This window comes from Pogoniulus pusillus, chromosome 9, assembly GCF_015220805.1.
Source record: "Pogoniulus pusillus isolate bPogPus1 chromosome 9, bPogPus1.pri, whole genome shotgun sequence".
Lineage (NCBI taxonomy): Eukaryota > Metazoa > Chordata > Aves > Piciformes > Lybiidae > Pogoniulus > Pogoniulus pusillus.
This window is the reverse complement of record NC_087272.1, coordinates 2,946,970-2,974,665: the sequence shown is the minus strand read 5'-3', so window position 1 is coordinate 2,974,665 and position 27,696 is coordinate 2,946,970. Positions and strand designations below refer to the sequence as shown.

At 52.3% G+C, this 27,696-nt stretch overlaps 1 protein-coding gene across 2 annotated transcripts in view; it reads right to left on the bottom strand.

Annotated features, from left to right (window-relative positions):
• Positions 1–26,068, bottom strand: part of LOC135178408 (melanopsin-like) — a 54,861-nt gene extending 28,793 nt beyond the window's left edge. For both annotated transcript variants that reach the window (XM_064149362.1, XM_064149363.1), the window contains exons 1-2: positions 25,981–26,068; positions 24,848–24,947 (exon numbers count right to left, since the gene is read on the bottom strand). In XM_064149362.1, the coding sequence (XP_064005432.1) occupies positions 24,848–24,874 (27 nt within the window). In that variant the 5' untranslated portion in view covers positions 24,875–24,947; positions 25,981–26,068. The remainder of the gene's footprint in view (positions 1–24,847; positions 24,948–25,980) is intronic.
• Between the last annotated feature and the right edge of the window lie 1,628 nt (positions 26,069–27,696).

Genomic DNA, 27,696 nt, shown 5'->3' with positions numbered 1-27,696 from the left:
TAAACCTCCCCAGTCTCAGCCTGAGGCCATTCCCCCTTGTTCTGTCTCCAATTACCTGTGGAAAGAGCCCAGCAGCAGCCTCTCCACAGTGTCCCTTCAGGTAGCTGTAGACAGCAATGAGGTCTCTCAGCTTCCTCTGTTTCACACTAACCATCCCTAGCTCCATCAGTCACTCTTCATCACATTTATTCTCCAGGCTCTTCCCCAGCTTCCTTGCCCTGCTCTGCACTAGCTCCAGCACCTCCACATCTCTCTTGTAATGAGGTGCCCAAAACTGAACACAACACTCAAGCTGTGGCCTCACCAGAGCAGAGTCCAAGGGCACAATCCCCTCCCTGCCCCTGCTGCACACAGCATTGCTGATCCCAGCCAGGATGCCATTGGCTTCCTTGGCCACACTGCTGGCTCCTGTTCAGCTGCTTGTCAATTACAACTCAAAGGACCTTTTCTGCAGGCAGCTTTCCAGCCACACTGCTCCATGCCTTAGCCTGTTGAAGGAAGGCAGAGAATTTTGCTTCCACATTTTAAGGAGAGCACACACTTCAGAGCTCTTAGAACAATCCCTGCAACCCTTTCTCTCAAGCAGCTTTCCTGACATTAACAGTACCTATCTGTATTTTTAAAAGCACCAACAGGGAAAATACAATAGGGGAAAAAAAAGAGAAAGAAGAAGTGGTGATGATGATGGTATGAAAAAGACAAAGATGTGCTAAGCATAAAACTTGGTCTGGGTATCTCACACCTCGAGGAGCAGAGCTAGATGACAACATAAACTTGAGGTCACCAAAGTGGTGGGAGATGGGATGAGATTGACCAAGGCCAAGTGCAAAGTCCTACACTTTGGCCACAACAACCCCAAGCAGCACTAGAGGCTGGGGCCAGAGTGGCTGAGAGCAGGCAGGCAGAGAGGGAGCTGGGGGTGCTGGGAGAGAGGAGCTGAAGAGGAGGCAGCAGTGCCCAGGTGGGCAGCAGAGCCAATGGCATCCTGGGCTGGCTGAGGAGCAGTGTGGGCAGCAGGACAAGGGAGGTTCTTGTGCCCCTGTGCTCAGCACTGCTCAGGCCACCCCTTGAGTGCTGTGTCCAGTTCTGGGCTCCTCCTCAGTTGCAGAGAGATGTTGAGGTGCTGGAAGGTGTCCAAAGAAGGGCAATAAGGCCCCAGCTGGCTACAGCCTCCCTTCAGGTAGCTGTAGACAGCAATGAGCTCTGCCCTGAGCCTCCTCTGCTGCAGGCTGCACACCCCCAGCTCCCTCAGCCTCTCCTCACAGGGCTCTGCTCCAGGCCCCTCCCCAGCCATGATGCTCTTCTCTGGACACCTTCCAGCACCTCAACAGCTCTCTGCAATTGAGGAGCCCAGAACTGGACACAGCACTCAAGGTGTGGCCTTCCTAACTGAGGACTAGAAAAAGAAGCAGATATTCTTGGTGCACCTCATGGAATGCCAGCACTGGGCTGGCTGCTGAAATGAAGTCAGACAAATGATCGGAGACGCAGGAGAAGATTCTTCTATCCTAAAGCCTGTGCAGAGAGTTGTAATGGTATAGGGTCAGGGGGACACAGAGGGATTATGAGGACAGGGTACACAAACTCTTAGAATAAAATCATAGGCTCTGTCAGGATTGGAAGGGACCACAAGGATCTGCCAGTTCCAGCCCTCCTGCCATGGCCTCACACTAGAGCAGGCTGCCCACAGCCTCAGCAAGCCTGGCCTTAAACACCTCCAGCCATGGGGCCTCAACCACCTCCCTGGGCAACCCATGCCAGCCTCTCACCACTCTCATCACCAACAACTTCCTCCTCACATCTCACTGACTCTCCCCACCTCCAGCTTTGCTCCATTCCCCCCAGTCCTGGCACTCCCTCACAGCCTCAAAAGTCCCTCCCCAGCTTTTTTGTAGCCCCCTTCAGATGCTGGAAGGCCACAAGAAGGTCACCTGGGAGCCTCCTCTGCTCCAGCCTGCACAGCCCCAACTCTTTCAGTCTGTGCTCACAGCAGAGCTGCTGCAGCCTCTCAGCATCCTCCTGGCCCTGCTCTGGACACTCTCCAGCATCTCCACATCCTTCTTGTAATGGTGGCTCCAGAACTGGGTGCAGTACTCCAGGTGGGGTCTCAGCAGAGCACAGCAGAGGGGCAGAATCCTCTCCCTGGCCCTGCTGGCCACACTTCTGCTGCTGCAGCCCAGGCTCTGCTTGGCTTTCTGGGCTGCAAGTGCACACTGCTGGCTCCTGCTGAGCTTCTCCTCCACCAGCACCCCCAAGTCCCTCTCCTCAGGGCTGCTCTCCAGCCACTCACTGCCCATCCTGGATTTGTGTTTGGCATTGCCTCAACCCAGCTGCAGGACCTTGCCCTTGCTCTTGTTGAACCTCCTGAGCTTGGCTTGTGCATTTCAGTTTTTTAACCTAGCTCAGCCTTCTACCCCAAATCATCACAACTAATTTGCAAGGCAGCAGAGTATGTTCCCAAGTAATCCCAGCTAAACACACAAGCAATTGTCGGTCCCTTCCTAGCACTTCATTTAGGTCAGATTACATTCCATTAATCGGCTCCACAAAAGGATAATGACTCTGAAATCTGCTTTAAGACTTCATTTACATTTCCTTTCCCCTCCCCACCCCCCCCTCGGTTGATATTTCCCTGCTTTTAAGGACCAGATCGCAGCTCTTGCCGGTGCAATGACTACCATGGTAAGCAATCCCTTGCTACTCTTCCCCTCCCCTGCACGGACAGGTTTTCCAACAGGCAAAACTCCACATCCAGCCTTAAAAAAAGAAGCAGGAGGGAAATATCCCTTCCATTCTGGCTCGGCTACACACACACACACACCGCGGGATTCATCACATCGATGTGACTTCAGCGAGATCTGCTTTGAAAGGAGAAGGAATCAATCGAAAGCGTTGCTTAGAAACGGCCGCAGGAGAGCGATGCTCCCATTCCCAGCTCCCCCTCTCCCAAGCCCTCCTTCAGGCACATACTTGTGAGGTTCAGGCCAAAGCATCTCCCATCCCGCCGCGCATCTGCTCCGTCTGGGAATGCCGAGCTGCGGCTCATGGCTGAAATCCCGGGGTTTAAAAGGCCACTCAGCGCCAAGCCCTCCTCCTCCTCCTCCTCCTCCTCTGCCTGACAGCTCCGGGAGCGTATGGAACAGCAGCAGCCCCGGCCCCTAGCAAACCACCCATCCTGTTACTGGCCCCCACCGCGGCTCTCTGGAGTGCAAAACGATGCCCTTGACAAAAGCCCCCGAACGAATAACCCAGACGCTGATGGATTGTCTTTTTAAAGGCTGGACAGCTAGAGAAGCTTGCTTCCAGGGCATCCCAGCCAGCTACCTCTACCCAGGTCAGCCTGGCAGCACCCCAAGCTCCCAAGGGCAGCACTCTGAGGTGGTACTCTAAGGTAGCATCCTTCAGCAGTCAGTGCCTGGGGCTCTACCTGCTCCATACCTGCAGCCAAGGTGGGCAGCATGGGCAGCCAGAGATCGTAGGATCAGCCAGGTTGCAAGAGACTTCCAAGCTCATCCAGCCCAACCTAGCAGCCAGCCCTATCCAATAATAGAATCAAGCAGGGTGGAAGAGACTTCCAAGCTCATCCAGCCCAACCTAGCACCCAGTCCTATCCAATCATAGAATTAACCAGGTTGGAAGAGAGCTCCAAGCTCATCCAGCCCAACCTAGCACCCAGCCCTGGCCAATAATAGAATCAAGCAGGATGGAAGAGACTTCCAAGCTCATCCAGCCCAACCTAGAACCCAGCCCTATCCAATAATAGAATTAAGCAGGTTGGAAGAGACCTCCAAGCTCATCCAGCCCAACCTAGCACCCAGCCCTGCCCAAGCAACCAGATCATGGCACTAAGTGCCCCAGCCAGGCTTGGGGCTTCCACCACCTCCCTGGGCAGCCCATTCCAATGCCAATCACTCTCTCTGCCAGGAACTTCCTCCTCACATCCAGCCTAGACCTCCCCTGCCACAACTTCACACTGTGTCCCCATGGCACACTCCCAGGGGGGGTGGAACTGGCTGCTCCTTGTGGTCCCTTCCAACCCTGACTGATTCTATGATTATAAGTGCCCCAGCCAGGCTTTGCTTCAACACCTCCAGGCACAGCAGCTCCACCACCTCCCTGGGCAGCCCATTCCAGTGCCAATCACTCTCTCTGTGATGGGAACACTGGAGGGTGGCATCTGTGATTTCCCACACAACAACTCCTGGCCATTGCCTCTTTATGCTTTTACTTTGAGGATCTGACTCCCATTTCCTTGTAACCTCCCTGTAGGGCTCTGAAAACAGCAACCCAGGCTCCCCCTGTGCCCCTCCTGGCTCTGGCTTTATCCTGACATACTCTGTGCTTCATCCCTATGGTCCATGAACTCGGGTCAGGCTGGATCTGCCCCACTGCACATGTAGGCAGCTACATGTCTAAAGCCACAGCTGAGTTTCTTGAAGGGCTCTCCAGGAGCAGGTACTGGGTCTAAAGACAATTACCTGGAGTGACTGAAATTCTGTCTGCAGCACACACCTCAGCATTTAAGCCTGCCCCAGAAACTCTTGAATCAGAGAATGGTTTAGGTTGGAAAGGACCTCAAGGATCAGCCAGTTCCAACCACCTGCCATAGGCAGGGACACCTCCCACTAGAACAGGTTGCTCAAGGCCTCATCCAACCTGGCCTTGAACACCTCCAGGGAGGTTGTGGAGCACAGAAGCACCCAATGGGATCAAAGATCTCCTTGGGTGATTCAGTGCTCCACAGCCTCCCTAGGCAACCTGTGCCAGTGTCTCACCACCCACACTGCAAAGAACTTCTTCCTAACATCCAGTTTCAATCTCCCCTCTGCCAGTTCAAACCCATTCCTCCTCATCCTCTCATTACCAGACCTTGTCAATAGTCCCTCCACAGCCCTCCTGTAGCCCCCTTCAGACACTGGAAGGCCACTCCAAGGTCTCCTCAAAGCCTTCTCTTCTCCAGGCTGCACAGCCCCAACTCTCTCAGCCTGTCCTCAGAGCAGAGCTGCTGCAGCCCTCTCAGCATCTTGGTGGCCTCCTCTGCACTGGCTCCAACACTTCCATGTCCTGCTTGTGCTGGGGGCTCCAGAACTGCCCCCAGGAGTGCAGGTGGGGTGTGAGGAGAGCAGAGCCAAGGGGCAGAATCCCCTCCCTTGCCCTGCTGCCCACACTGCTCTTGCTGCAGCCCAGCACAGGGTTGTGTCTGGGCTGCACTCCCACTGCAGGCTCCTGTTGAGCTTTTCATCAGCCTAGAAGTAAACCTCACCAAACAGGGATCAGAAATTCCTTACCTCACAACATCTTGGAGGTGTGGTGTTTGCTCTTCAGAGGCACTGAAATGTAGAGAAAGGAGCTGAGGGAAAGGCTGCTTTTCAAGAGCCTCTTTCTCTTACACTCTGGTCAGAAAGACATGACAAAAATAGTTTCATCTCTATCTCTGCTTGAGTTTTTTTTCCTTCAGTGCTTTGATAGCATTTTCAATGCAATTGGTTTTGCTCTTCCCCTTTTAAAAGATGTGAATGGAGAGGATTTGTGAGACTAAGCTTTGACTGGAGACCAAAAAAAGGGCTCTAAGTAGTAGGGAGAGGAATAGAAATAGCAACTTAAACATGTTATTCAAGGGATTTACATACCCCTTCCATCTGGGGCACGGTGGTGGTTGCAGCTGTGCAGGAGAACCTTCAAACTACTTCTCTTTTGAGCTCTTTTTAAGTGATGATAGGTGACAGAAATTCAGCTCCAGACAGAAAGCTTAACATATGCTGTAGGGGTAATCTGTACCAGGAGAACATAGAATGGTTTGGGTTAGAAGGAACCTCCAAAGCTCACCCAGCCCAAGCAGTCAGCAGGGATATCCTCAACTACAACAGGTTGCCCACTGCCCTGTCCAGCCTCACCTTGACTATCTCCAGGGATGGGACCTCAGCCACCTCCCTGGGCAACCTGTCCCAGTGGTGCAGAATTCACTCACTGACACCCAATCTAAATGCCCTGCTCCAGTTTGAAGCCATTCCCCCTCTTCATTGCCCACTACAGGCCTTAAGTGCACAGCCTCTCTCCATCCTTCTTGCAACCCTCCTTCATCATAAGCATAAATTGGAGGCCTAAATAACAAAACAAAGTCTCCTTGGGCACTTAGTGCCCCAAAGACCTGATGGCTATGTCACAATAGAAGAAGTGATGTGCCAGAAGGGAAGAAGTGGTTCTGTGGGTGTGATGCTTTTACACATTGTACTGGAAAAGCCAAAGCTGTGGCAGTGATTTCATACAGAAATGTTTAGGCATCAGTACTGTGTGCTGATTGCTTCAGCCCTGCTTTTCACTCCACACTGAACCACCTCACTTCCACTCTACATTCTCCTCCTCTGAAGATGCCAAGCTAAACAAAAGACCATTATCAGTTGCTTCCTCTGACAGTCACAGTTATATTTAGGCACAAATCCAGGGTGGGCAGTGAGTGGCTGGAGAGCAGCCCTGAGGACAGGGACTTGGGGGTGCTGCTGGAGGAGAAGCTCAACAGGAGCCAGCAGTGTGCACTTGCAGCCCAGAGAGCCAAGCAGAGCCTGGGCTGCAGAAGCAGAAGTGTGGCCAGCAGGGCCAGGGAGGGGATTCTCCCCCTCTGCTGTGCTCTGCTGAGACCCCACCTGGAGTACTGCATCCAGCTCTGGAGCCCCTGGGACAAGAGGGATGTGGAGATGCTGGAGTGTGTCCAGAGCAGGGCCAGGAGGATGCTGAGAGGCTGCAGCAGCTCTGCTGTGAGCACAGGCTGAAAGAGTTGGGGCTGTGCAGGCTGGAGCAGAGGAGGCTCCCAGGTGACCTTCTTGTGGCCTTCCAGGATCTGAAGGGGGCCTACAAAAAAGCTGGGGAGGGACTTTTGAGGCTGTGAGGGAGTGCCAGGAGTGGGGGGAATGGAGCAAAGCTGGAGGTGGGGAGAGTCAGAGTGGAGGTGAGGAGGAAGTTGTTGATGATGAGAGTGGTGAGAGGCTGGCATGGGTTGCCCAGGGAGGTGGTTGAGGCCCCATGGCTGGAGGTGTTTCAGGCCAGGCTTGCTGAGGCTGTGGGCAGCCTGCTCTAGGGTAGGGTGTCCCTGGGCATGGCAGGGGCACAAGCCAACCTCATGAGTTTCAACAAGACTAAGTGCAAGGTCCTGCATCTGGGTCAGGGCAATGCTAACCACAACTCCAGGCTGGGCAGTGGGTGGCTTGAGAGCAGCTCTGAAGAGAGGGACATGGGAGTGCTGGTGGAGGAGAAGCTCAACAGGAGCCAGCAGTGTGCACTTGCAGCCCAGAAAGCCAAGCAGAGCCTGGGCTGCAGCAGCAGAAGTGTGAGCTTCTCCTCCAGCAGCACCCCCAAGTCCCTCTCCTCAGGGCTGCTCTCCTGCCACGCACTGCCCAGCCTGGAATTGTGCATGGCACTGCCCCCACCCACAATCACCAGGCTGGCAGCATGTTCTAGCATTAATGTGTTTCAAACACTTTTCAAGGCAGCTGTGCTGGCTGAAACAATGAGACCTAACAACCTGTTCAAATGTCCCTTCTGAGGAACTGCTCACTTCGCGTGTGTTGTTCACTCACAGGATGTTAGGGATGGGAAGAGACCTCTGCAGAGCTTCCAGTCCAAGCCCCCTGCCACAGCAGGAGCAGAGAATCGAGCACAGGTCACACAGGAACACATCCAGACAGGGCTGCAAAGGCTCCAGAGAAGGAGACTTCACAACCTCTCTGGGCAGCCTGTGCCAGGGCTCTCTCACCCTTACATTCAACAACTTCTTCCTCATGCTGAGGTGGAGCTTCCTGTGCTGCAGTTTCCATCCCTTGCCCCTTGTCCTGTGCCAGGGCACAGGTGAGCAGAGGCTGTCCCTGTGCCTTCTTTCCTAGCCCTCAGCTCTTGACAGACATAGCTCAGATCCCCTCTCAGCCTTCTCCTCTGCAGCCTAAGCAGCCTCAGGGCTCTCAGCCTCTCCTCCTCGGGCAGTGCTGCAGTCCCTTTACGCATCCTTTTAGCCCTCCCTTGGACTCTCTCAAGCATCCTTGCAGCCCTCCCTTGCACTCTCTCTGACAGTAGTCCTTCCTCCTCTGACCATGCTGCATCACCTTAATCACCCTTTTAGCCCTGCATTGGACTCTCTCCAATTGATTCCTATCCCTCTTGAACTGGGGAGCCCAGAACTGGCTGCAATATTCCAGGTAGGACCCCACTAGGGCAGAGTAGAGGTGGAGGAGAACGTCCCTGGATCTCCTGGACACACTCTTCCTAATGCACCCCAGGATCCCATTGGCCTTCCTGGCCACGAGGGCACATTGCTGTGCCATCCAGATCTTGGTGTCTGCCAGGACAACTCCGACACCTTCAATTTAGAGCCAGAACTCTTCTCAGGTCATGCTACTCCACACAACACCCCACAGAGCTGAACTCAGAATGATCCCTTTGCCTTGTGAGATATTCTGATTAAAGCTAAGAATTGGCTGCTCCAGGAAAGCTCCAAGTTTTAGTTGGCATTTCACAGCTTCAATCTTGTTTAGACTGACAGGGATTTGACCAACAGTTTGAGCTGGCTTCATGAATGACTGCTTTTAGATGCAGCAACTGAGCCTCCAGAGGCAGAGGCTTACTGGACTGTTGGCTTAGATCTCTCTTCCCTGTACTCAGACCAAGATTAGTTTGGGGTGGGTTTTTTTTTTGGTCAGGGTTTTCTCCTTCAGCTGTTTGCACTTAACCCTGGCACATGATAAAAGCAATGAAGGGGGCACAAAGTATTTGGCATCACTGAGCATTACAAGATGAATTTGCATGCTTAAAGTCAGGATGTGCTTGAGCAGAAAGCACTGAAATCTCAGTGCCTTAACATTTCTCTCAGAATCCAGATTGGTCAAGCAGCTAAAGAAGAGGAGAAGGTGGCTGACTGCCTAAAAAAGGTCAAAAAATAATCCTTCCTCAGGGCAGCCTGACTCAGTGATCTCCTTGGGTCCCTTCCAACCCCTAACATCCCTGTGAGCCTGTGGTAGTTGAGACCTTAGGCTAAAGGGACTAATTCCTGGTAGTAATTCCATGTAGAGACTTAGAGAAGCAAACCAAATACTGAACAAAACTACCTGAAGGGAAGCTGTAGTAAGGTGGGGGTCAGGCTCTGCTGCCAGGCAACTTGTGACAGAAGGAGAGGGCATGGCCTGAAGCTGTGCCAGGGGAGGTTAGGTTGGATGTTAGGAAGCAGTTCCTGAGGGAAAAGGGAATTAGACACTGGGATGGGCTGCCCAGGGAGGTGGTGGAGTTGCTGTCCCTGGAGGTGTTGAAGGCAAGCTTGGCTGTGGCACTCAGTGCCATGCTGTGGTGGATGTGGTGGTGTTAGGTCAGAGGCTGGGCAGGATGATCTCAGAGCTCTATTCCAGCCCAGTGCCATGGTGTGGTGGATGTGGTGGTGTTAGGTGATAGTCTGGGCTGGATGATCTCAGAGCTCTCTTCCAGCCCAGTGCCATGCTGTGGTGGTGTTAGGTGATAGTCTGGGCAGGATGATCTCAGAGCTCTATTCCAGCCCAGTGCCATGCTGTGGTGGTGTTAGGTGATAGTCTGGGCTGGATGATCTCAGAGCTCTATTCCAGCCCAGTGCCATGCTGTGGTGGTGTTAGGTGATAGTCTGGGCTGGATGATCTCAGAGCTCTATTCCAGCCCAGTGCCATGCTGTGGTGGTGTTAGGTGATAGTCTGGGCTGGATGATCTCAGAGCTCTATTCCAGCCCAGTGCCATGCTGTGGTGGTGTTAGGTGATAGTCTGGGCTGGATGATCTCAGAGCTCTATTCCAGCCCAGTGCCATGCTGTGGTGGTGTTAGGTCAGAGGCTGGGCAGGATGATCTCAGAGCTCTACTCCAGCCCAGTGCCATGGTGTGGTGGTGTTAGGTCAGAGGCTGGGCTGGATGATCTCAGAGCTCTATTCCAGCCCAGTGCCATGGTGTGGTGGTGTTAGGTCAGAGGCTGGGCAGGATGATCTCAGAGCTCTATTCCAGCCCAGTGCCATGGTGTGGTGGTGTTAGGTGATAGTCTGGGCTGGGTGATCTCAGAGCTCTATTCCAGCCCAGTGCCATGGTGTGGTGGTGTTAGGTGATAGTCTGGGCTGGGTGATCTCAGAGCTCTATTCCAGCCCAGTGCCATGGTGTGGTGGTGTTAGGTGATAGTCTGGGCTGGATGATCTCAGAGCTCTATTCCAGCCCAGTGCCATGGTGTGGTGGTGTTAGGTCAGAGGCTGGGCTGGATGACCTCAGAGCTCTATTCCAGTCTCAATCAGTCTGTGAATTTGCTAACTAAGCACAAAGAGGACACGACCCTGATTGTCTAGGGTACAGCTTACAGACACATCTTCTCACCAGAGAAAGTGTCATGCCATGCAAGCTTGACTCTCCTCTCCTCCTCCACTACCAGAGGGGATATGTTCAGTCCAGTTGTAGAATTCCATGATGCACTTGGTTTTGCTTTCTGCTTTGCCTATGCCAATCCTTGCTTGCTCTCACTCTGAGAGGGAGAATCTGGAGGCACCTAGAGGTGGTACAACAGGGGCTCCAACATAATCCCTACCCCTTCCTCCCTATATCCCCTCCTAACCCTTTATTCTACCAGCAGAAGTATAATCCCTACCCTTTCCTCCCTATATCCCCTCCTATCCCTTTATTCTACCAGCAGAAGTATAACCCCTACCCCTTCCTCCCTATATCCCCTCCTATCCTTTTATTCTACCAGCAGAAGTATAACCCCTACCCCTTCCTCCCTATATCCCCTCCTAACCCTTTATTCTACCAGCAGAAGTATAACCCCTACCCCTTCCTCCTTATATCCCCTCCTAACCCTTTATTCTACCAGCAGAAGTATAACCCCTACCCCTTCCTCCCTATATCCCCTCCTATCCCTTTATTCTACCAGCAGAAGTATAACCCCTACCCCTTCCTCCCTATATCCCCTCCTATCCCTTTATTCTACCAGCAGAAGTATAATCCCTACCCCTTCCTCCCTATATCCCCTCCTATCCCTTTATTCTACCAGCAGAAGTGAGTTACCTGGGTTCAGCCACAACTTTCTAGCCCAGATTCATCCTTTCCTAGAGCCTTTTCCATGGGAAGAACAATCTGTCTGCTCCCAACCTCTCAGTGCTGGAGAGTTAACAAACCTTCAGTGAAGCCAACACAGCCTTTTGACTTTTAACACTCATTTTTGGCTGAAACTCACTCCTTTTTTGGGTGGTATTTTAGGAGGAAGTTCTTCACAGAGAGAGTGATTGGCATTGGAATGGGCTGCCCAGGGAGGTGGTGGAGTGGCTGTGCCTGGAGGTGTTCAAGAAAAGCCTGGCTGGGGCACTTAGTGCCATGGTCTGGTTGCTTGGCCAGGGCTGGGTGCTAGGTTGGACTGGCTGAGCTTGGAGCTCTCTTCCATCCTGCTTGATTCTATGTTTTTTTTTCCCCTGACTAATTCAGAGGTTTTCCTTAACCCCTATTCAATCCCAAAGTTTCCTCTAACAACTTCAGCAAAAAAAAAACCCAACTCTGGGAGCCACAACTTCTGCTGGCAAAGTCAAGGCAATAACAGCCTCAGTAACATCATTTTGTTGTGCTGCTATCTTCTGAAGGGAAACGTTTCCATTGCTGGCCAGAAGGTGACTTATTTCTATAAACAGAAACATTTTCACACTTCAGATGCTTCAAACAAAATCCTTTTGTGTGAAAACATTCACAGGTCCACGGGCCCTGATGAGATGCACCCAAGGGTGCTGAGAGAACTGGCTGACGTTATCACTCTGCCACCCTCCATCATCTCTGCCAACTCGTGGCAGACAGGAAAGGTGCCTGAGGACTGGAGGAGAGCCAATGGCACTCCACTCTTCAAACAGGGCAAGGAAGAGGTTCCAGGGAACTACAGATCAGGCAGCCTCACCTCCATCCCTGGAACAATGATGGAGTGGCTCCTGCTGGAGGGCATCTCAAGGCACTTGGAATAGAAGAAGGTTATCAGGGGTAGTCAGCATGGATGTACCAAGGGGAAGTCAGGCTTTAACCTGATAGCATTTTATGATGGATGTTAGGAGGAAGTTGTTGGCAGAGAGAGTGATTGGCATTGGAATGGGCTGCCCAGGGAGGTGGTGGAGTTGCTGTGCCTGGAGGTGTTGAAGCCAAGCCTGGCTGGGGCACTTAGTGCCATGGTCTGGTTGATTGGCCAGGGCTGGGTGCTAGGTTGGGCTGGCTGAGCTTGGAGCTCTCTTCCAACCTGCCTGATTGTATCATGCTATAACTGAATGGGTAGATTCAGGGACAGCAATGGATGGAGTCTACCTTGACCTTAGCAAGGCTTTTGACACTGTCTCACATGACACTCTAGTGAGCAAGCTGAGGAAGTGTGGGATGGAAGAGCAGGCAGTGAGGTTGGTAAGGAATTGGTTGCAAGATAGAGATCAGAGAGTGGTGATGAATGGTGCCAGGTCCAGCTGGAGAGCTGTGACCAGTGGTGTCCTCCAGGGATCAGTGCTGGGGCCAGACCTGTTCAACAGCTTCATCAATGACACTGATGAAGGCACAAACAGAGTCTGCTCAGCAAGTTTGCTGCTGGCACCAAGCTGAGAGGCTTGGCTGAGACAGCTGCAGGCTGTGCTGCCATCCAGAGAGCCCTGGGCAGGCTGAGAGCTGGGCACAGAGGAACCAGATGAGGTTCAGCAAGGACAAGTGCAGAGTCCTTCATCTGAGGAGGGATAACAAACTGCAGCAGTCCAGGCTGGGAGGTGACTGCTGCAGAGCAGCCCTGTGGAGAGGGACCTGGGGGTGCTGGTGGCTAACAAGTTGCCCATGGCACAGCAATGTGCCCTTGTGGCCAAGAAGGCCAAGGGGATCCTGGGGTGTATTAGGCAGAGTGTGTCCAGCAGGTCAAGGGAGGTTCTCCTGTCCCTCTGCTCTGCCCTGCTGAGACCTCATCTTGAATCCTGTGTTCAGTTCTGGGCTCCCCAGTTGCAGAGGGACAGGGATCTGCTGGAGAGGGTCCAGCAGAGGACTAAGAGGATGATGAGGGGACAGGAGGGCATGGCTGGTGAGGAGAGGCTGAGGGACCTGGGGCTTTTTAGTCTGGAGAAGAGAAGACTGAGAGGGGATTGGTTCAATGTTTATAAGTAGCTGAGGGCTGCTAGGAGTGGGGGACAGGCTCTGCTCACTGCTGCCTGGGATAGGACAAGCAGCAATGGGTGGAAGCTGCAGCACAGGAGGTTCCAGCTCAACACAAGGGGGAACTTCTTTCCTGTAAGGGTCCCAGAGCCCTGGCACAGGCTGCCCAGAGAGGTTGTGGAGTCTCCTTCCCTGGAGCCTTTCAAGGCCTGTCTGGATGTGTTCCTGTGTGCTCTGTGTTAGATAGGATTGTCCTGCTCTGGCAGGGGGGTTGGACTTGATGATCTCCTTGGGTCCATTGCAACCCCTACTATCCTGTGAGCCTGTGAAAAGCCAGCCCAGAGAATTCCATCCTGGAATCTGAAGGCATTGAGAGTCCTATCAATGCTTACAAGGGCTGTTGGTAATCATAGAATCATAGAATCAACCAGGTTGGAAGAGACCTCCAAGCTCATCCAGTCCAACCTAGCACCCAGCCCTAACCAACCAACCAGACCATGGCACTAAGTGCCTCATCCAGTCTTTTCTTGAAGACCCCCAGGGACAGTGCCTCCACCACCTCCCTGGGCAGCCCATTCCAATGCCAATCACTCTCTCTGTGAAGAACTTCTTCCTAATATCCAGCCTAGACCTACCCTGGCACAACTTGAGACTGTGTCCCCTTGTTCTGTTGCTGGTTACCTGGGAGCAGAGGCCACCCCCCACCTGGCCACAATGCCCCTTCAGGTAGTTGTAGACAGTAATAAGATCACCCCTGAGCCTCCTCTTCTCCAGGCTAAACAGGCCCAGCTCCCTCAGCCTCTCCTCATAGGGTTTGTGCTCCAGGACCCTCACCAGCTTTGTTGCCCTTCTCTGGACACCTTCCAGCACCTCAACATCTCTCTTGAATTGAGGGGCCCAGAACTGGACACAGCACTCAAGGTGTGGTCTGACCAGTGCTGAGTACAGGGTTAAAAGAAGAGAAAGAAACCAAAGCTTAGCATTGGCTCCCTAATTTAAACACTGCCTTTAAAAAGGAGATGTGGAGAAATAAACAAACCTTTAGAGGTCTTCAGTTTCCAGATGTTAAAGGAAGGAACAATATACTTGGATGTCCTTGAAGAGCCATTAAGACAGCTGATAAAATCCAGAAGGGATATGTTAGGAAACAGCCATGCCACTGCCCCTGTGTCCCAGCCCTGAACACTTAGCAGAAAATGCTCTGCCCTGTTAAGTGCCAGCTCCAGGGGATCCACCACAGCATCTATCACAGCTCTGACAGTCCCCAGTGGCAGGCTGAGATGGGCTCTGCGTGCTCTGGGCAAGGCAAGAGCACTGCTATGTTACAGCCATGGCACTTTGCAGGATGTAGTGATGGTAGCAAGTGTAAAGGTGACCTTCTTCAGCTTGGTCCTGGCAGGCACTGCCTCAGTGACCACTCCTAAGTGCCAGCTCTGAAGGTCCCTTCATTATAGAGTTCTAGAGTGGCTTAGGTTGGAAGAGACCTCAAGAATCATCCAGTTCTAGCCCCTCACAGCCTAAAAAGTCCCTCCCCAGCTCTTTTGTAGCCCACTTCAGATCCTGGAAGGCCACAATGAGGTCACCTGGGAGCCACCTCTTCTCCAGACTGCACAGCCCCAACTCTTTCAGTCTGTGCTCACAGCAGAGCTGCTCCAACCCTCTGGCCCCACAAATTACATTGATCTTAATCAGATCAGGCACCAGCCTCCCCCAAGTCTATTTCAAAGTCTAATTGATCTCATGCTTCATTATAAAAAAGTCAATTCTTTGCTTCACTGCCTACATTTCATGTCTCATTTATGAAAGACACCACATGGGTATGCAAGGGACAGGAGGCACTCAAGGTATTGAGTGTTCTCACCACTCCAGGTGCTGAGATCCCACCTGGAGTACTGCATCCAGTTCTGGAGCCCCTGGGACAAGAGGGATGTGGAGATGCTGGAGAGTGTCCAGAGCAGGGCCAGGAGGATGCTGAGAGGCTGCAGCAGCTCTGCTGTGAGCACAGACTGAAAGAGTTGGGGCTGTGCAGGCTGGAGCAGAGGAGGCTCCCAGGTGACCTTCTTGTGGCCTTCCAGGATCTGAAGGGGGCTACAAAAAAGCTGGGGAGGGACTTTTGAGGCTGTCAGGGAGTGCCAGGACTGGGAGGAATGGAGGAAAGCTGGAGGTGGGGAGAGTCAGCCTGGAGGTGAGGAGGAAGTTGTTGGTGATGAGAGTGGTGAGAGGCTGGCATGGGTTGCCCAGGGAGGTGGTTGAGGCCCCATGGCTGGAGGTGTTTCAGGCCAGGCTGGCTGAGGCTGTGTGCAGCCTGCTCTAGGGTAGGGTGTCCCTGGGCATGGCAGGGGGGTTGGAACTGGCTGCTCCTTGTGGTCCCTTCCAACCCTGACTCTTCCTATGATTCTATGGTTCTAATCTCAATCTGCTCTGCTCTAGTTTGAAGCCATTGCTCTCCTGCAGGCCTTTGTGCACAGTCTCTCTGCAGCCTTCCTGTAGCCCCATTCAGGAGCTGGCAGGCTGCTGTCAGGTCTCCCTGGAGCCTCCTCTTTTCATGACACCTTAGAGTTCAAGGTGCATCTCCATGAATATATAACTACAAACATTCACTTCAGATAAGCAAGACTATAACCTCAGCAGTAAGACCAAGAATTTGCTGAACATTAACCCTTGGTGGTGGTGGGGAACCAACCCAAAATGAAACAAACCAATCTGCTCTACTGCAGATACTCATTGCAGTGTGTGTGCAGCAGCTGGAAATTTGCTATGTCTGCTTTTATCTTCACTTCTGTCCCAGCTGACTTGCACACATTCAAGGAGTAATTTGCCTTACCCCCCAATGAAGCCTTTGATTTAAGTTGCATAGTGCAGTTTATACCCTTTAAGCTTATAAGAGATAATTTGTTGTGTTCTCTTCTTCTGTGAGTGACAAATAGCCTGTGGCAGTGGCAGGATGACATTTGTGTCAGGCTGCTCTCTGTTTCAGGTATCAGTAATCACACACAACCTGTCCTGCAGCTCTTCTCAACCCAAGCCTTGTCCATACAGTCACAGACACTACTGCATCCCACCAGGAAACTGCCTCCCACTCATCCTTTCCAAGGATGCACAGCAGGGCTTGCAAAAGGCAGGTGTGGAATCGTTTGCTGACTGCAGAACAACTGCTTTGTGCTGTTAGTTGAGAGTCAGTTCTGGTGTTCTCCCATGTGGTTGTTTCCTTTCACGCATCCCAGGCAGCTGCATTAGCCATGGGAGCACACTCCAGGAGTCCTAACCCCCTGGCTGTGTAACAGGGCACGCCTGGGACACCCACAAAGGCAGCCCAGTGCCCTTCTCAGGCAGGACATCTGCTGCCAGGCCATGTGGTCAGCCCTACAGACCTGCCTTTGCTTTGGCAAGTGCTTAGCAATGTCTGGAATTCCAGGTGACCAGAGGGTTCTCAGGGAACTCAGAGGCATCCAGAACAGAAGCATCCAAGGGGAAAACATTACCCTCGCAGCAGCCTGCAGTACCTTACCCTCAGGCACTGCCCTGTGGCTATCACAGAGGCACAGAGTCCACATTCCACACCTCTGTGCCTGCTCCCAGGGTCTCCTTTCCATCTGTTTCTGGAAGGTGATCCTTTCACAAAGACACTTCCTAAAGCTTCACTCCTGTTCTGCTTTGCTGGGACAGAGCCCTAACAGCTTCACCTGCCTGCACTCCTTAGCTGAGACTCTAAATCACATTGGTTTGGCTAACAAAAGTCCTGTGAGTGGAGGCTGAGGTCACACGAGAAGGATCATTACAGAGAAGGATCATCACAGAGGTTTCAGCTCAACATGAGGAGAAGAAACTTCTTTGCAGTGAGGGTGACAGAGCCCTGGAGCAGGCTGCCCAGGGGACTTGTGGAGTCTCCTTCTCTGGAGACTTTCCAGCCCCAGCTGGATGCATTCCCTGTGTGATGCTGCTTTTGGCAGGAGGGTTGGACTGGATGACCTGTGGAGGTCCCTTCCAACCTCTAACAGTCTGTGTTCCTGTGATTGCACCTCAAATGACTGACAAGGTAGTAAAAAGTCCTTTCCCCCTTTGTCGGTAGGAGGTCTTTAACGTGGATCAAGGGGGGAAAGTTTTCAGCCTTTCCTGGGGCAGAGCCCTAACAGCTTCACCTGCCTGCACTCCTTGGCTGCTCCAGAGCTGTCTCTAAATCACATTGGTTTGGCTAACAAAAGTCCTGTGAGTGGAGGTTGAGGTCACACGAGAAGGATCACGTCCTGTGAGTGGGAGGAATGGGATGAACTCCAGCTTGATTGCTGCTAGGGAACCTGCCTTCAGAGGAAACTCTGCTGTGCCCTGCTGAGACCACATCAGCAGTACTGTGCCTGGTTGTGGGCTCCCTGATTCACGAGAGACAGAGATCTGCTGGAGAGAGCCCAACAGAGAGCCACGAGGATGCCTGGGGGCCTTGAGCATCTCCCCTACAGAGAGCCTGAGAGCCCTGGGGCTGTCCAGTCTGGAGAAGAGAAGGCTGAGAGGGGATCTGAGCAATGCCCATCAACATCTGAGAGGTGGGTGTCAAGTGGAGGGGGCCAAGCTCTTTTTGGTGGTGCTCTGCAATAAGCCAAGGAGCAATGGATACAAACTGGAACAGAGAAGGTTTCAGCTCAACCTGAGGAGAAACTTCTTTCCAGTGAAGAGGGCTATAAAGATGCTGGAGAGAGTCCAAGAGAGGGCTACAAGGATGCTGAAGGGACTGCAGCACTGCCTGAGGAGGAAAGGCTGAGAGCCCTGGGGCTGCTTACTCTGCAGAGGAGAAGGCTGAGAGGGGATCTGAGCAATGTCCATCAAGAGCTGAGAGCCAGGAAGGAAGGCACAGGGACAGCCTCTGCTCACTTGTGCCCTGCCATAGGACAAGAGGTAGGGTGAGCCCTGGAGCAGGCTGCCCAGAGAGGTTGTGGAGTTTCCTTCTCTGGAGACTTTCCAAACCCACATGGATCCATCCCTGTGTGGACTACCCTGGGTGAACCTGCTTGTGGCAGGGGTGTTGGACTGTATGACCTCTACAGGTGCCTTCCAACCTCTAACATTGTGGGACTCTGTGAAACATTGCACATCTCACACATGGCCTGCATTCCAGCTCTCCAGGGTCTGGCATTCTATCCCTGGCCTGTCGAGTGGATCCCTACCTCCACCCCACAGGCTCTCAGAGTGTCAGGGCAGCAAAAATTCCATGTTACAAGTGTAGGGAATGCTAGTTAGGAAGCACTGGAGAATATGGCCTCTCCCAGGCAACCAGCAATAGAATAAGGGGACACAGTCTCAAGTTGTGCCAGGGTAGGTCTAGACTGGATATTAGGAAGAAGTTCTTCACAGAGAGAGTGATTGGCATTGGAATGGGCTGCCCAGGGAGGTGGTGGAGGCACCGTCCCTGGGGGTCTTCAAGAAAAGCCTGGATGAGGCACTTAGTGCCATGGTCTGGTTGACTGGATAGGGCTGGGTGCTAGGTTGGACTGGATGATCTTGGAGGTCTCTTCCAACCTGCTTGATTCTATGATTCAAGTCTGTCTGAATACTTAGAATCATGTGAATCAAGCAGGTTGGAAGAGAGCTCCAAGCTCAGCCAGTCCAACCTAGCACCCAGCCCTGCCCAACCAACCAGACCATGGCACTAAGTGCCCCAGCCAGGCTTGGCATAACACCTCCAGGCACAGCCACTCCACCACCTCCCTGGGCAGCCCATTCCAATGCCAATCACTCTCTCTGACAACAACTTCCTCCTAACATCCAGCCTAGACCTACCCTGGCACAACTTCACACTGTGTCCCCTTCTTCTGTTGCTGCTTGCCTGGCAGAAGAGCCCAACCCCACCTGGCTACAGCCTCCCTGCAGGGAGATTGGAGTTTCTTTTTTCTGTGAAGGTTGTCCAAGTCAGGAACAAGCAGCTCAGGGATGTTCTAGAGATATTAAAACCCAGTTGGACACAGTCCTGAGTAACAGGCTGTAGTAACAGGCATCTGCTAGAGCAGGAGGTCTAGGACTGAGGATCTAACCTAAATGACTCTAATATTAACTGAATAGGGCTGGGTGCTAGGTTGGACTGGGTGATCTTGGAGGTCTCTCCCAACCTAAACGACTCCAACATTAACACAATCACCTGCAGCAATGCACACTGCTTTGTTCCTGTGCATAGATCACCAAGTTTTGCACTGTCTGTAGCTTTCACTGGGTCTAAGTAACTGAATGTAACCTCTGGAATGTTCTAGAGACGTGGTCCTGAGTAAGAGGCTGTAGTAACAGGCATCTGCCTGAGCAGGTGGCCTGGGACTGAAGATCTAAGAGGTCCCTTCCAATTCAAATGACTAACATTAATTGGACAGGGCTGGGGGCTAGGTTGGACTGGATGATCTTGGAGGTCTCTCCCAACCTAAATGACTCCAACATTAACACAATCACCTGCAGCAATGCACACATCTCTAACTGCTTTGTTCCTGTGCAGAGAACACCAAGTTTTGCACTCTCTGTAGCTTTCACTGGGTCTAAGTAACTGCAAGCAGTTCCTATTGATTAGTCTCCAGCTGATAGATCATGAGGAAATGAGGTCAAAGACAGCCACAGCAACGGAACAAACATGCAGCATCTGCAGCCAGCTGAAACGTCTGGAGCTGAAGCTATACCAAGCACAAATCCTCTTTCCAGCAACTCCTTGTGCTGAAAGAGACAATTCTTGCATCCTCTGTTTGCTTGGGTTCTCTGCCTAGGACTAGGAGCTCTGTGAAACAAACCTGATGAGACAGCACAGACTATGCTAAACTGAGAGGACACAAGCCCACGGTTTTTACCTCTTTTGTTTCTTCACCTGAAGAATGCAAACACATTCACAGGCCACAGAGTGGCTCAATCAGCTCATGTGCTTGTGCAGGTGAAGCAGCTGTGGCTTGTTTTCACACACTCACACCCTCATACAGACACTCCCAGCTAAACTCTGACTGTGCTTTGATGCCAGAGCACTGCTCTGCTTCATGCATTGCCCTTGCAGCTCCTGAGCTCTGTCAGAAGGTAGCAGACCCATTTCAGGTTGGAAAGAGCTCTCTCCAGCTTCCACTGCAGACACAGACCTTCACCAGGGAGGCTGGGGAGAGGTCTGGCAAACATGGCCTGGGAGGAGCAGCTGAGGGAGCTGGGGGTGTTCAGTCTGGAGAAGAGGAGGCTGAGAGGGGACCTTATTGCCCTCTACAGCTACCTGAAAGGAGGTTGTGGTGAGGCTGGAGCTGGTCTCTTCTCCCCAGTTACTAATGACAGGACAAGAGGAAATGGCCTCAAGTTGCATCAGGGCAGGTTTAGGTTGGCTGTTGGGAGGAAGTTCTTTGCTGAGCAGGTGGTCAGGCACTGGCACAGGCTGCCCAGGGAGGTGGTGGAGTCACCATCCCTGGAGGTGTTTAAAACCAGAGTGGATGTGGTGCTTGAGGCTCTGGTCTGGTGATGGAGGCTGCTGGGATGAAGGTCTAGGCTCCAAGCTCAGCCAGTCCAACCTAGCACCCAGCCCTGCCCAACCAACCAGACCATGGCACTAAGTGCCCCAGCCAGGCTTGGCTTCAACACCTCCAGGCACAGCCACTCCACCACCTCCCTGGGCAGCCCATTCCAATGCCAATCACTCTCTCTGACAGGAACTTCCTCCTAACACTCAGCACAGACCTCCCCATCTACAACTTCACACTGTGTCCCCTTCTTCTATTGCTGCTTGCCTGGCAGAAGAGCCCAACCCCACCTGGCTACAGCCTCCCTTCAGGGAGCTGCAGACAGCAATGAGCTCTGCCCTGAGCCTCCTCTGCTGCAGGCTGCACACCCCCAGCTCCCTCAGCCTCTCCTCACAGGGCTCTGCTCCAGGACCCTCCCCAGCCTTGCTGCCCTTCTCTAAACACCTTCCAGCACCTCAACATCTCTCTGCAATGGAGGAGCCCAGAACTGGACACAGCACTCAAGGAGTGGCCTGACTTTCCCTCTGTGTCTGTGACCAGTTCCATGAGCTACCTCAGATGTTAACTCCTCCTCAATATGAACCCTTTAATGCAGTGTTTCAGCTGAACAAGTTCATTCCTCATCCAGCATTTTCCACAGGGCTTTCTTCATGTACATACATAGTCACACAGATACTTCCTCCAACCTGCTTTGGTGTATCAATCCATAGGGAACACAACTTCACACAATCACAGAATGTCAGGGGCTGCAAGGGACCTCCAAAGCTCATCCAGTCCAACCCCCTCTGTCACAGCAGGATCATCCAGTTCAGATCACACAGGAGGGTTTTGACTATCTCCAGAGAGGGAGATTCCACAAACCCCCTGGGCAGCCTCTTCCAGGGTTCTGTCACCCTCATAGTGAAAACAAAAATCCTGTTTCCATGCAATTTTCTCTGCCTCAGCTTCCACCATCACCCCTTGTCCTGTCACTGGGCATCACCCAGCAGAGCCTGGCTCCATCCTGCACAGCTTCATCAACATGAATGTGGCCACCTCTCAGGCTTCTCTTCAAGCAGCACAGCTCCAGCTCCCTCAGGCTCTCCTCCTAAGGAAGATGTTCCATTCCCTTAAAGATCTTTGCAGCACTGCACTGGACTCTTTCAAGCAGTTTCCTGAGGTCCTTCTTGAACTGGGGGGGGCTAAATCCGGACACAACATACCAGATGCAGCCTCACCAGGGCTGAGTAGAGGCACAGGAGAACCTCTCCATCTTCTAATCCACACCAGGATGGCCTTGGCCCTCCTGGCCACAAGAGCACATTGCTGGCTCATGGTCAACCCCCTATCCACGAGGACCCCTCAGGTCTTTTTCCCTTTCATTGCCCTCCAGCAGATCAATCCCCAACCTATGCTGCTCTATGTGTAGGCCAGCTATGGGACAGAGTAAATTCCACCATCTGGAAACAACTGCAAGGGTTTGCCAGCACATTTCTGCAGCATTCACCAGCTGCAGCAATCAATGCTAGGAAGTCCAATACTGGAGTTGGGGGGGAACACCTTGCTCCTTTCAAACTAGAATCATAGAATGGGCTGGGTTGGAAGTGACCTCTGAAACTTGTGTTTGCATCATCAGCATGTAACAGAGAACTGTCTTTAAAGGGTTCTTTTGGATTGATAGAGTGATGCTCCTGGAAGCTGTAGTTGTCTCACTGAGTGAGAGATGTCCTTTCTCTCAAGTAGGGTCACACAATCATTTGAGTTGCAAGGGACCACCCAAGGTCATCCAGTCCAACCCCCTCTGCTGTCAGCAGGGACAGCCTCAACTAGATCAAGTTGCCCACAGCCCTCTCCAGCCTCACCTTCAGTACCCTCAGGGGATGGGGCCACAACCACCTCCCTGGGCAACCTGCTGCAGTGTTCCACCATCCTTACAGTGCAGAACTTGTTCCTCACAACCAATCTCAATCTGCTCTGCTCCAGTTTGAAGCCACTGCCCTCATCGTGTCCCTGCAGGCCTTTGTGCACAGTCTCTTTGCAGCCTTCCTGTAGCCCCCTTCAGGTACTGGCAGGCTGTTATTAGATCTCCTCTGGAGCCTTCTCTTCTCCAGGCTGACCAAGCCCAGCTCCCTCAGCCTGTCCTCATAGCAGAGCTGCTCCAACCCCTCATGGCCCTCCTCTGGACCAGCTCCATCAGCTTCATGGCTTTCCTGTACAGAGGGCTCTGGGTTTAGGACAGGATGAAAAATTCCACTTAAGTGCTTGCCAGTTCACCTACAGCTCTACTGTACTGCACCAAAACTAAGGCTTAGGCATGGATGCTTTTTGTGTTGTTCACTCTGTGAGCAGAGGATCTTACAGCAATGGTTTGGGAAAGGGGGGGGGGGAGACAACAGCAAAACAAACAAACAAGCAAACAACCCTCACACACACAACAAAAAGGCCACTCCATAATCACCCCCCCTCCAGAACATTAGAGGTTGGAAGGGACCTCCAGAGATCATCCAGTCCAACCTCCCCATGCCAAAAGCAGCATCACCAAGGGTAGGCCACACAGGAATGCACCCATTTGGAGTTTGGAAAGTCTCCAGAGAAAGAGAGACCCACAACCTCCCTGGGTAGTCTGTTCCAGTTCTGCATCCAGCTCTGGAGTCCCCATCACAAGAGGGCTGTGGAGATGCTGGAGTGTGTCCAGAGCAGGACCAGGAGGATGCTCAGAGGGCTGCAGCAGCTCTGCTGTGAGCACAGACTGAAAGAGTTGGGGCTGTGCAGGCTGGAGCAGAGGAGGCTCCCAGGGGACCTTCTTGTGGCCTTCCAGGATCTGAAGGAGGCTACAAAAAAGCTGGGGAAGGACTTTTGAGGCTGTCAGGGAGTGCCAGGAGTGGGGGGAATGGAGCAAAGCTGGAGGTGGGGAGAGTCAGAGTGGAGGTGAGGAGGAAGTTGTTGGTGATGAGAGTGGTGAGAGCCTGGCATGGGTTGCCCAGGGAGGTGGTTGAGGCCCCATGGCTGGAGGTGTTTGAGGCCAGGCTGGCTGAGGCTGTGTGCAGCCTGCTCTAGGGTAGGATGTCCCTGGGCATGGCAGGGGGGTTGGAACTGGCTGCTCCTTGTAGTCCTTTCCAACTCTGATTCTATGATTCCTGTTGTTCTCAACTCACTTAAAAGTGATTTTGAGACTGAAGGACTCCTTGTGATGAGTCACAGGGGGCAGTGTGCTGTGCTGGTTTGAAGCTAGCTAGAATGTTTTGGTGAGAAGGGTTAGATTGCAGGCTGTGAAAAGGAAACAGTGGTGGTGTCTACTGCACTCCTAGGCTTGCTGAGATGGATAAGAACAAGAACACAAACATAGATAAGGCAGTCTCTGTCTGGGCTTTGGGCTGAACCTCTCTCTCTCTAACCTAACCTGCTGTCTGTGTGACTAATCCATCTGCTTCCTGATCCCCCTGGCTGACCCTCCAAACTACCTTGAACATAAGGCAAGATCTTGGGTAAGGTTGAAGGGTGGGAGAAGGTGGCAGGGTGGTTGGGAGCCCCTCCTGGGGACTCTGGTTTCTGGCAGGGCTGTTGTGTTTCTGCCTTACCTTTAACTTGTCTATTCCTGTCTATAGCTGCAACTGTTGTAACTCTCTGCTTGTACACTATGCTAAGCTGTAACTATACAGCTTCATTCCATTTCCAGAGCTGCTGAGCCTAGTCTGGGTGATTGCACAAAGTGTGTGTGGGGGAGGGCAGGGAACACCCAAACCATCACACGTGGAGAGATCAATTTCTCGGGGAGAGCTCCAAAAGTTGAAGGGCATGGCTGTAAGCAGGGAGTGTGCTCTTCTCTGTGCAGACCCTCTTCCTGCTCAGGACTGCCTGGGAGCTTCCCAGTGAGATCATCCAGTACTTGTTCACCAATTGAAGCAGCTTAGTATGTTTTAAGAAGGCTTCTCTTGAAAGCCTTTGGTGGTTTTGGTTGTTAAGTAACACATGGGCATAATGCTAACGGTACTGAAGCTGGGGTGGGTGGAATCAGGAGGACAGCACTGGCTGCATGACATTACAAGGCTTAACACTGCACTAATTGCATTGGCCTACTTCTGTGAACCACAGATTACTCTTCCCCTCCCAAGGCACATCTGATTCCATCACGTTCATGCAATGTGATACGACTGCCAGGGTTCACAGAGGGCAAAACCTCCCCCTCCCCCCCCCAAAAAAAAACCCAAACCAACTCCTCGTGATGTAACCATCTGGGAAGACACAAAGCTTGCTTCTTAGCCTCCTCAACTCGTACACAGGCACTCATTGCCTAACTCTTACCTCCTTTGCAGAGTGATGACAAAACATTCATTGAAGTAAGCGAAGCAGCTGACTGCCTCTGACCTGGCTCTGTGCTTCCTTCAGTCCCATGGAGGAATTCCTGCATTGAACAGAGTCACAGGATCAGTCAGGGCTGGGAAAGGACCACAAGAGAGTGGTTCCTTTGAGAGAGTCATTGGACACTGGAATGGGCTGCCCGGGGAGGTGGTGGAGTTGCCGTCCCTGGGGCACTTTAAGGCAAGGTTGGACGTGGCACTTGGTGCCATGGTCTGGCCTTGAGCTCTGTGCTAAAGGGTTGGACTTGATGATCTGTGAGGTCTCTTCCAACCCTGATGATACTATGATACTAAGAATCAGCCAGCTCCAACTCCCCTGCCATGGCCAGGGAAACACTACCCTGTATTACCTTTAACTCGTCTGTTTCTGTCTATAGCTGTAACTCTTGTAACTCTCTGCTTGTATCTTGTGCTAAGCTGTAAATATAAAGCTTCATTCAATTTCCTGGCCAGAGACTCATCCAGCCTCCAGGGAAGGAGGTGTTTAAGAGGTCCATTCAGAAGGGACCTGTCTTGGTTCTAATTTAAATTCCCAGAGACTCAAGTGGGGGTTGGTCTCTTCTGCCAGGCAAGCGGCAACAGAAGGGGACACAGCCTCAAGTTGTGCCAGGGCAGGTCTAGGCTGGATGTTGTTAGGAAGTTGTTGTCAGAGAGAGTGATTGGCATTGGAATGGGCTGCCCAGGGAGGTGGTGGAATCACTGTGCCTGGAGGTGTTGAAGTAAAGCCTGGATAGAGCACTTAGTGCCATGGTCTGGTTGGTTGGTCAGGGCTGGGTGCTAGGTTGGACTGGATGAGCTTGGAGCTCTCTTCCAACCTGCTTGAGTCTATGATTCTGTGATTCTGTTTCTATCAATAACAATTTACAGAGAGCCCTTCCCTCTTCCCCCTTCTTTCCCCAAAGAAAGGAATTAGATGCAGAGAGAGGAACAGGTAAGCACACCCCAATAAATGAATCTCACTCTGATGTGGAAGTTAAAAGGAAGAAAAGTTTAACAATGAATTGAGAAGGTAACTGAGGTAGGGAAGTTACAGAGGTGTAGGGAAGGGACAACAACTACAGAATGTGTAAATACAACCTGATTTTGATGGTGATGGCTTTGTCTGCCTCGTGGGTGATGGCCACGTGGTGACACAAGGAGGACCAGGAACAGGATGGTGATGTTGGTAGGCAGGGAGCAAAAAGAGAGAGAGAACAGGAGGTCCTCCTGCTTTTATGGCTCTTTAGAGAGGAAGGGGGAGGGGGCTAACCATCACCTGGTGATGTTCAGACCCACCCCTGGGGAGGGGGCTAACCATCAATTACCCGGTGGTGTTCAGACCCACCCCTGGGGAGGGGTCAAGACCACCTAGAGTCAGGCTCAAGGTCACTCCTCCTGGAGGGTTAACCCTGTACAGGACCTCTGAAGGTGAACACAGTCTGCAGTGTAACTGGGGTCTCATGAACTTGGCCTGTTTCTCATACACAGGAGTGCTAAGATAAGCAGCAGAAAGAGTCTGCCAGCTAACTCAGGACTGAGTGCAGTGCTAGGAAGAGTCATTCCACAGGAGTCACCTAAAGGAGCCATTAAGGTCCTGCCCAAATTCTCGAGTGTAAAGCCAGCACCTGAGACAGGAGCCCACTGAAAGCAGCACCAGAGCCTCAGCCAGCCTCCCTCACTGGGCTTTGGATCAGAGTTTTTCTTAGGCAACCACCTGCACCTGTGGACTTCCTCGAGTGTAAAGCCAAGAGATCAGTTCTGAGCGTGGAGAATTGTGCCTTCTGCTTTTGCTCTCCATGCAGCATGGTGAAGATGAAGCTTTTGGGTGGTGCTTTTCACAGAATCACAGAATTAACCAGGCTGGTAAAGGCCTTGAAGATCATTGAGTGCAACCTAACACCTTCTAAACTGGTGACAAGCTGGGGAGGGGCCTGGAGCACAGCCCTGTGAGAAGAGGCTGAGGGAGCTGGGGGTGTGCAGCCTGCAGAAGAGGAGGCTCAGGGCAGAGCTCATTGCTGGCTGCAGCTGCCTGAAGGGAGGCTGTAGCCAGGTGGGGTTGGGCTCTGCTGCCAGGCAAGCAGCAACAGAACAAGGGGACACAGTCCCAAGCTGTGCCAGGGGAGGTCTAGGCTGGATGTTGTTAGGAAGTTGTTGTCAGAGAGAGTGATTGGCATTGGAATGGGCTGCCCAGGGAGGTGGTGGAGTTGCTGTCCCTGAAGCCAAGCCTGGCTGGGGCACTTAATGCCATGGTCTGGTTGACTGGACAGGGCTGGGGGCTAGGTTGGACTGGCTGAACTTGGAGGTCTCTTCCAACCTGGTTGACTCTATGATTCACATGATTCTATGAATGCCTTGGCTTTTTGAGAGCACTGCCAGCAGAGTTTTGGCTAGAGGATCCCATGCTAATTACTTGGTTTGATTTTGGGCTAGTCTGCCACTTCTATCCTGTGATCTCCATATTTTGTGCCTGAATAGGCACAATGATTCCATGATAAACCATGGCACTAAGGGCCTCATCCAGCCTCCTTTTAAACACCTCCAGGGATGGGGACTCCACCACCTCTCTGGGCAGCCCATTCCAATGTCAATCACTCTTGCTGGGAAGAACTCCTTCCTAACATCCAGCCTGAACCTGCCCTGGCACAGCTTGAGGCTGTGTCCTCTTGTTCTGTCAATATTTTATGTGCAAAAGCTCCTTGATGTCAGGAACAGAGGTAAAAAGTTCTCAGCTAAAATCAAGCCCCCAACACTGCAGGCTTCTCTCTAGCTGATTACATCTCTAAGCTGCTCTGCTTCAAAAGCAAATCTCATTAC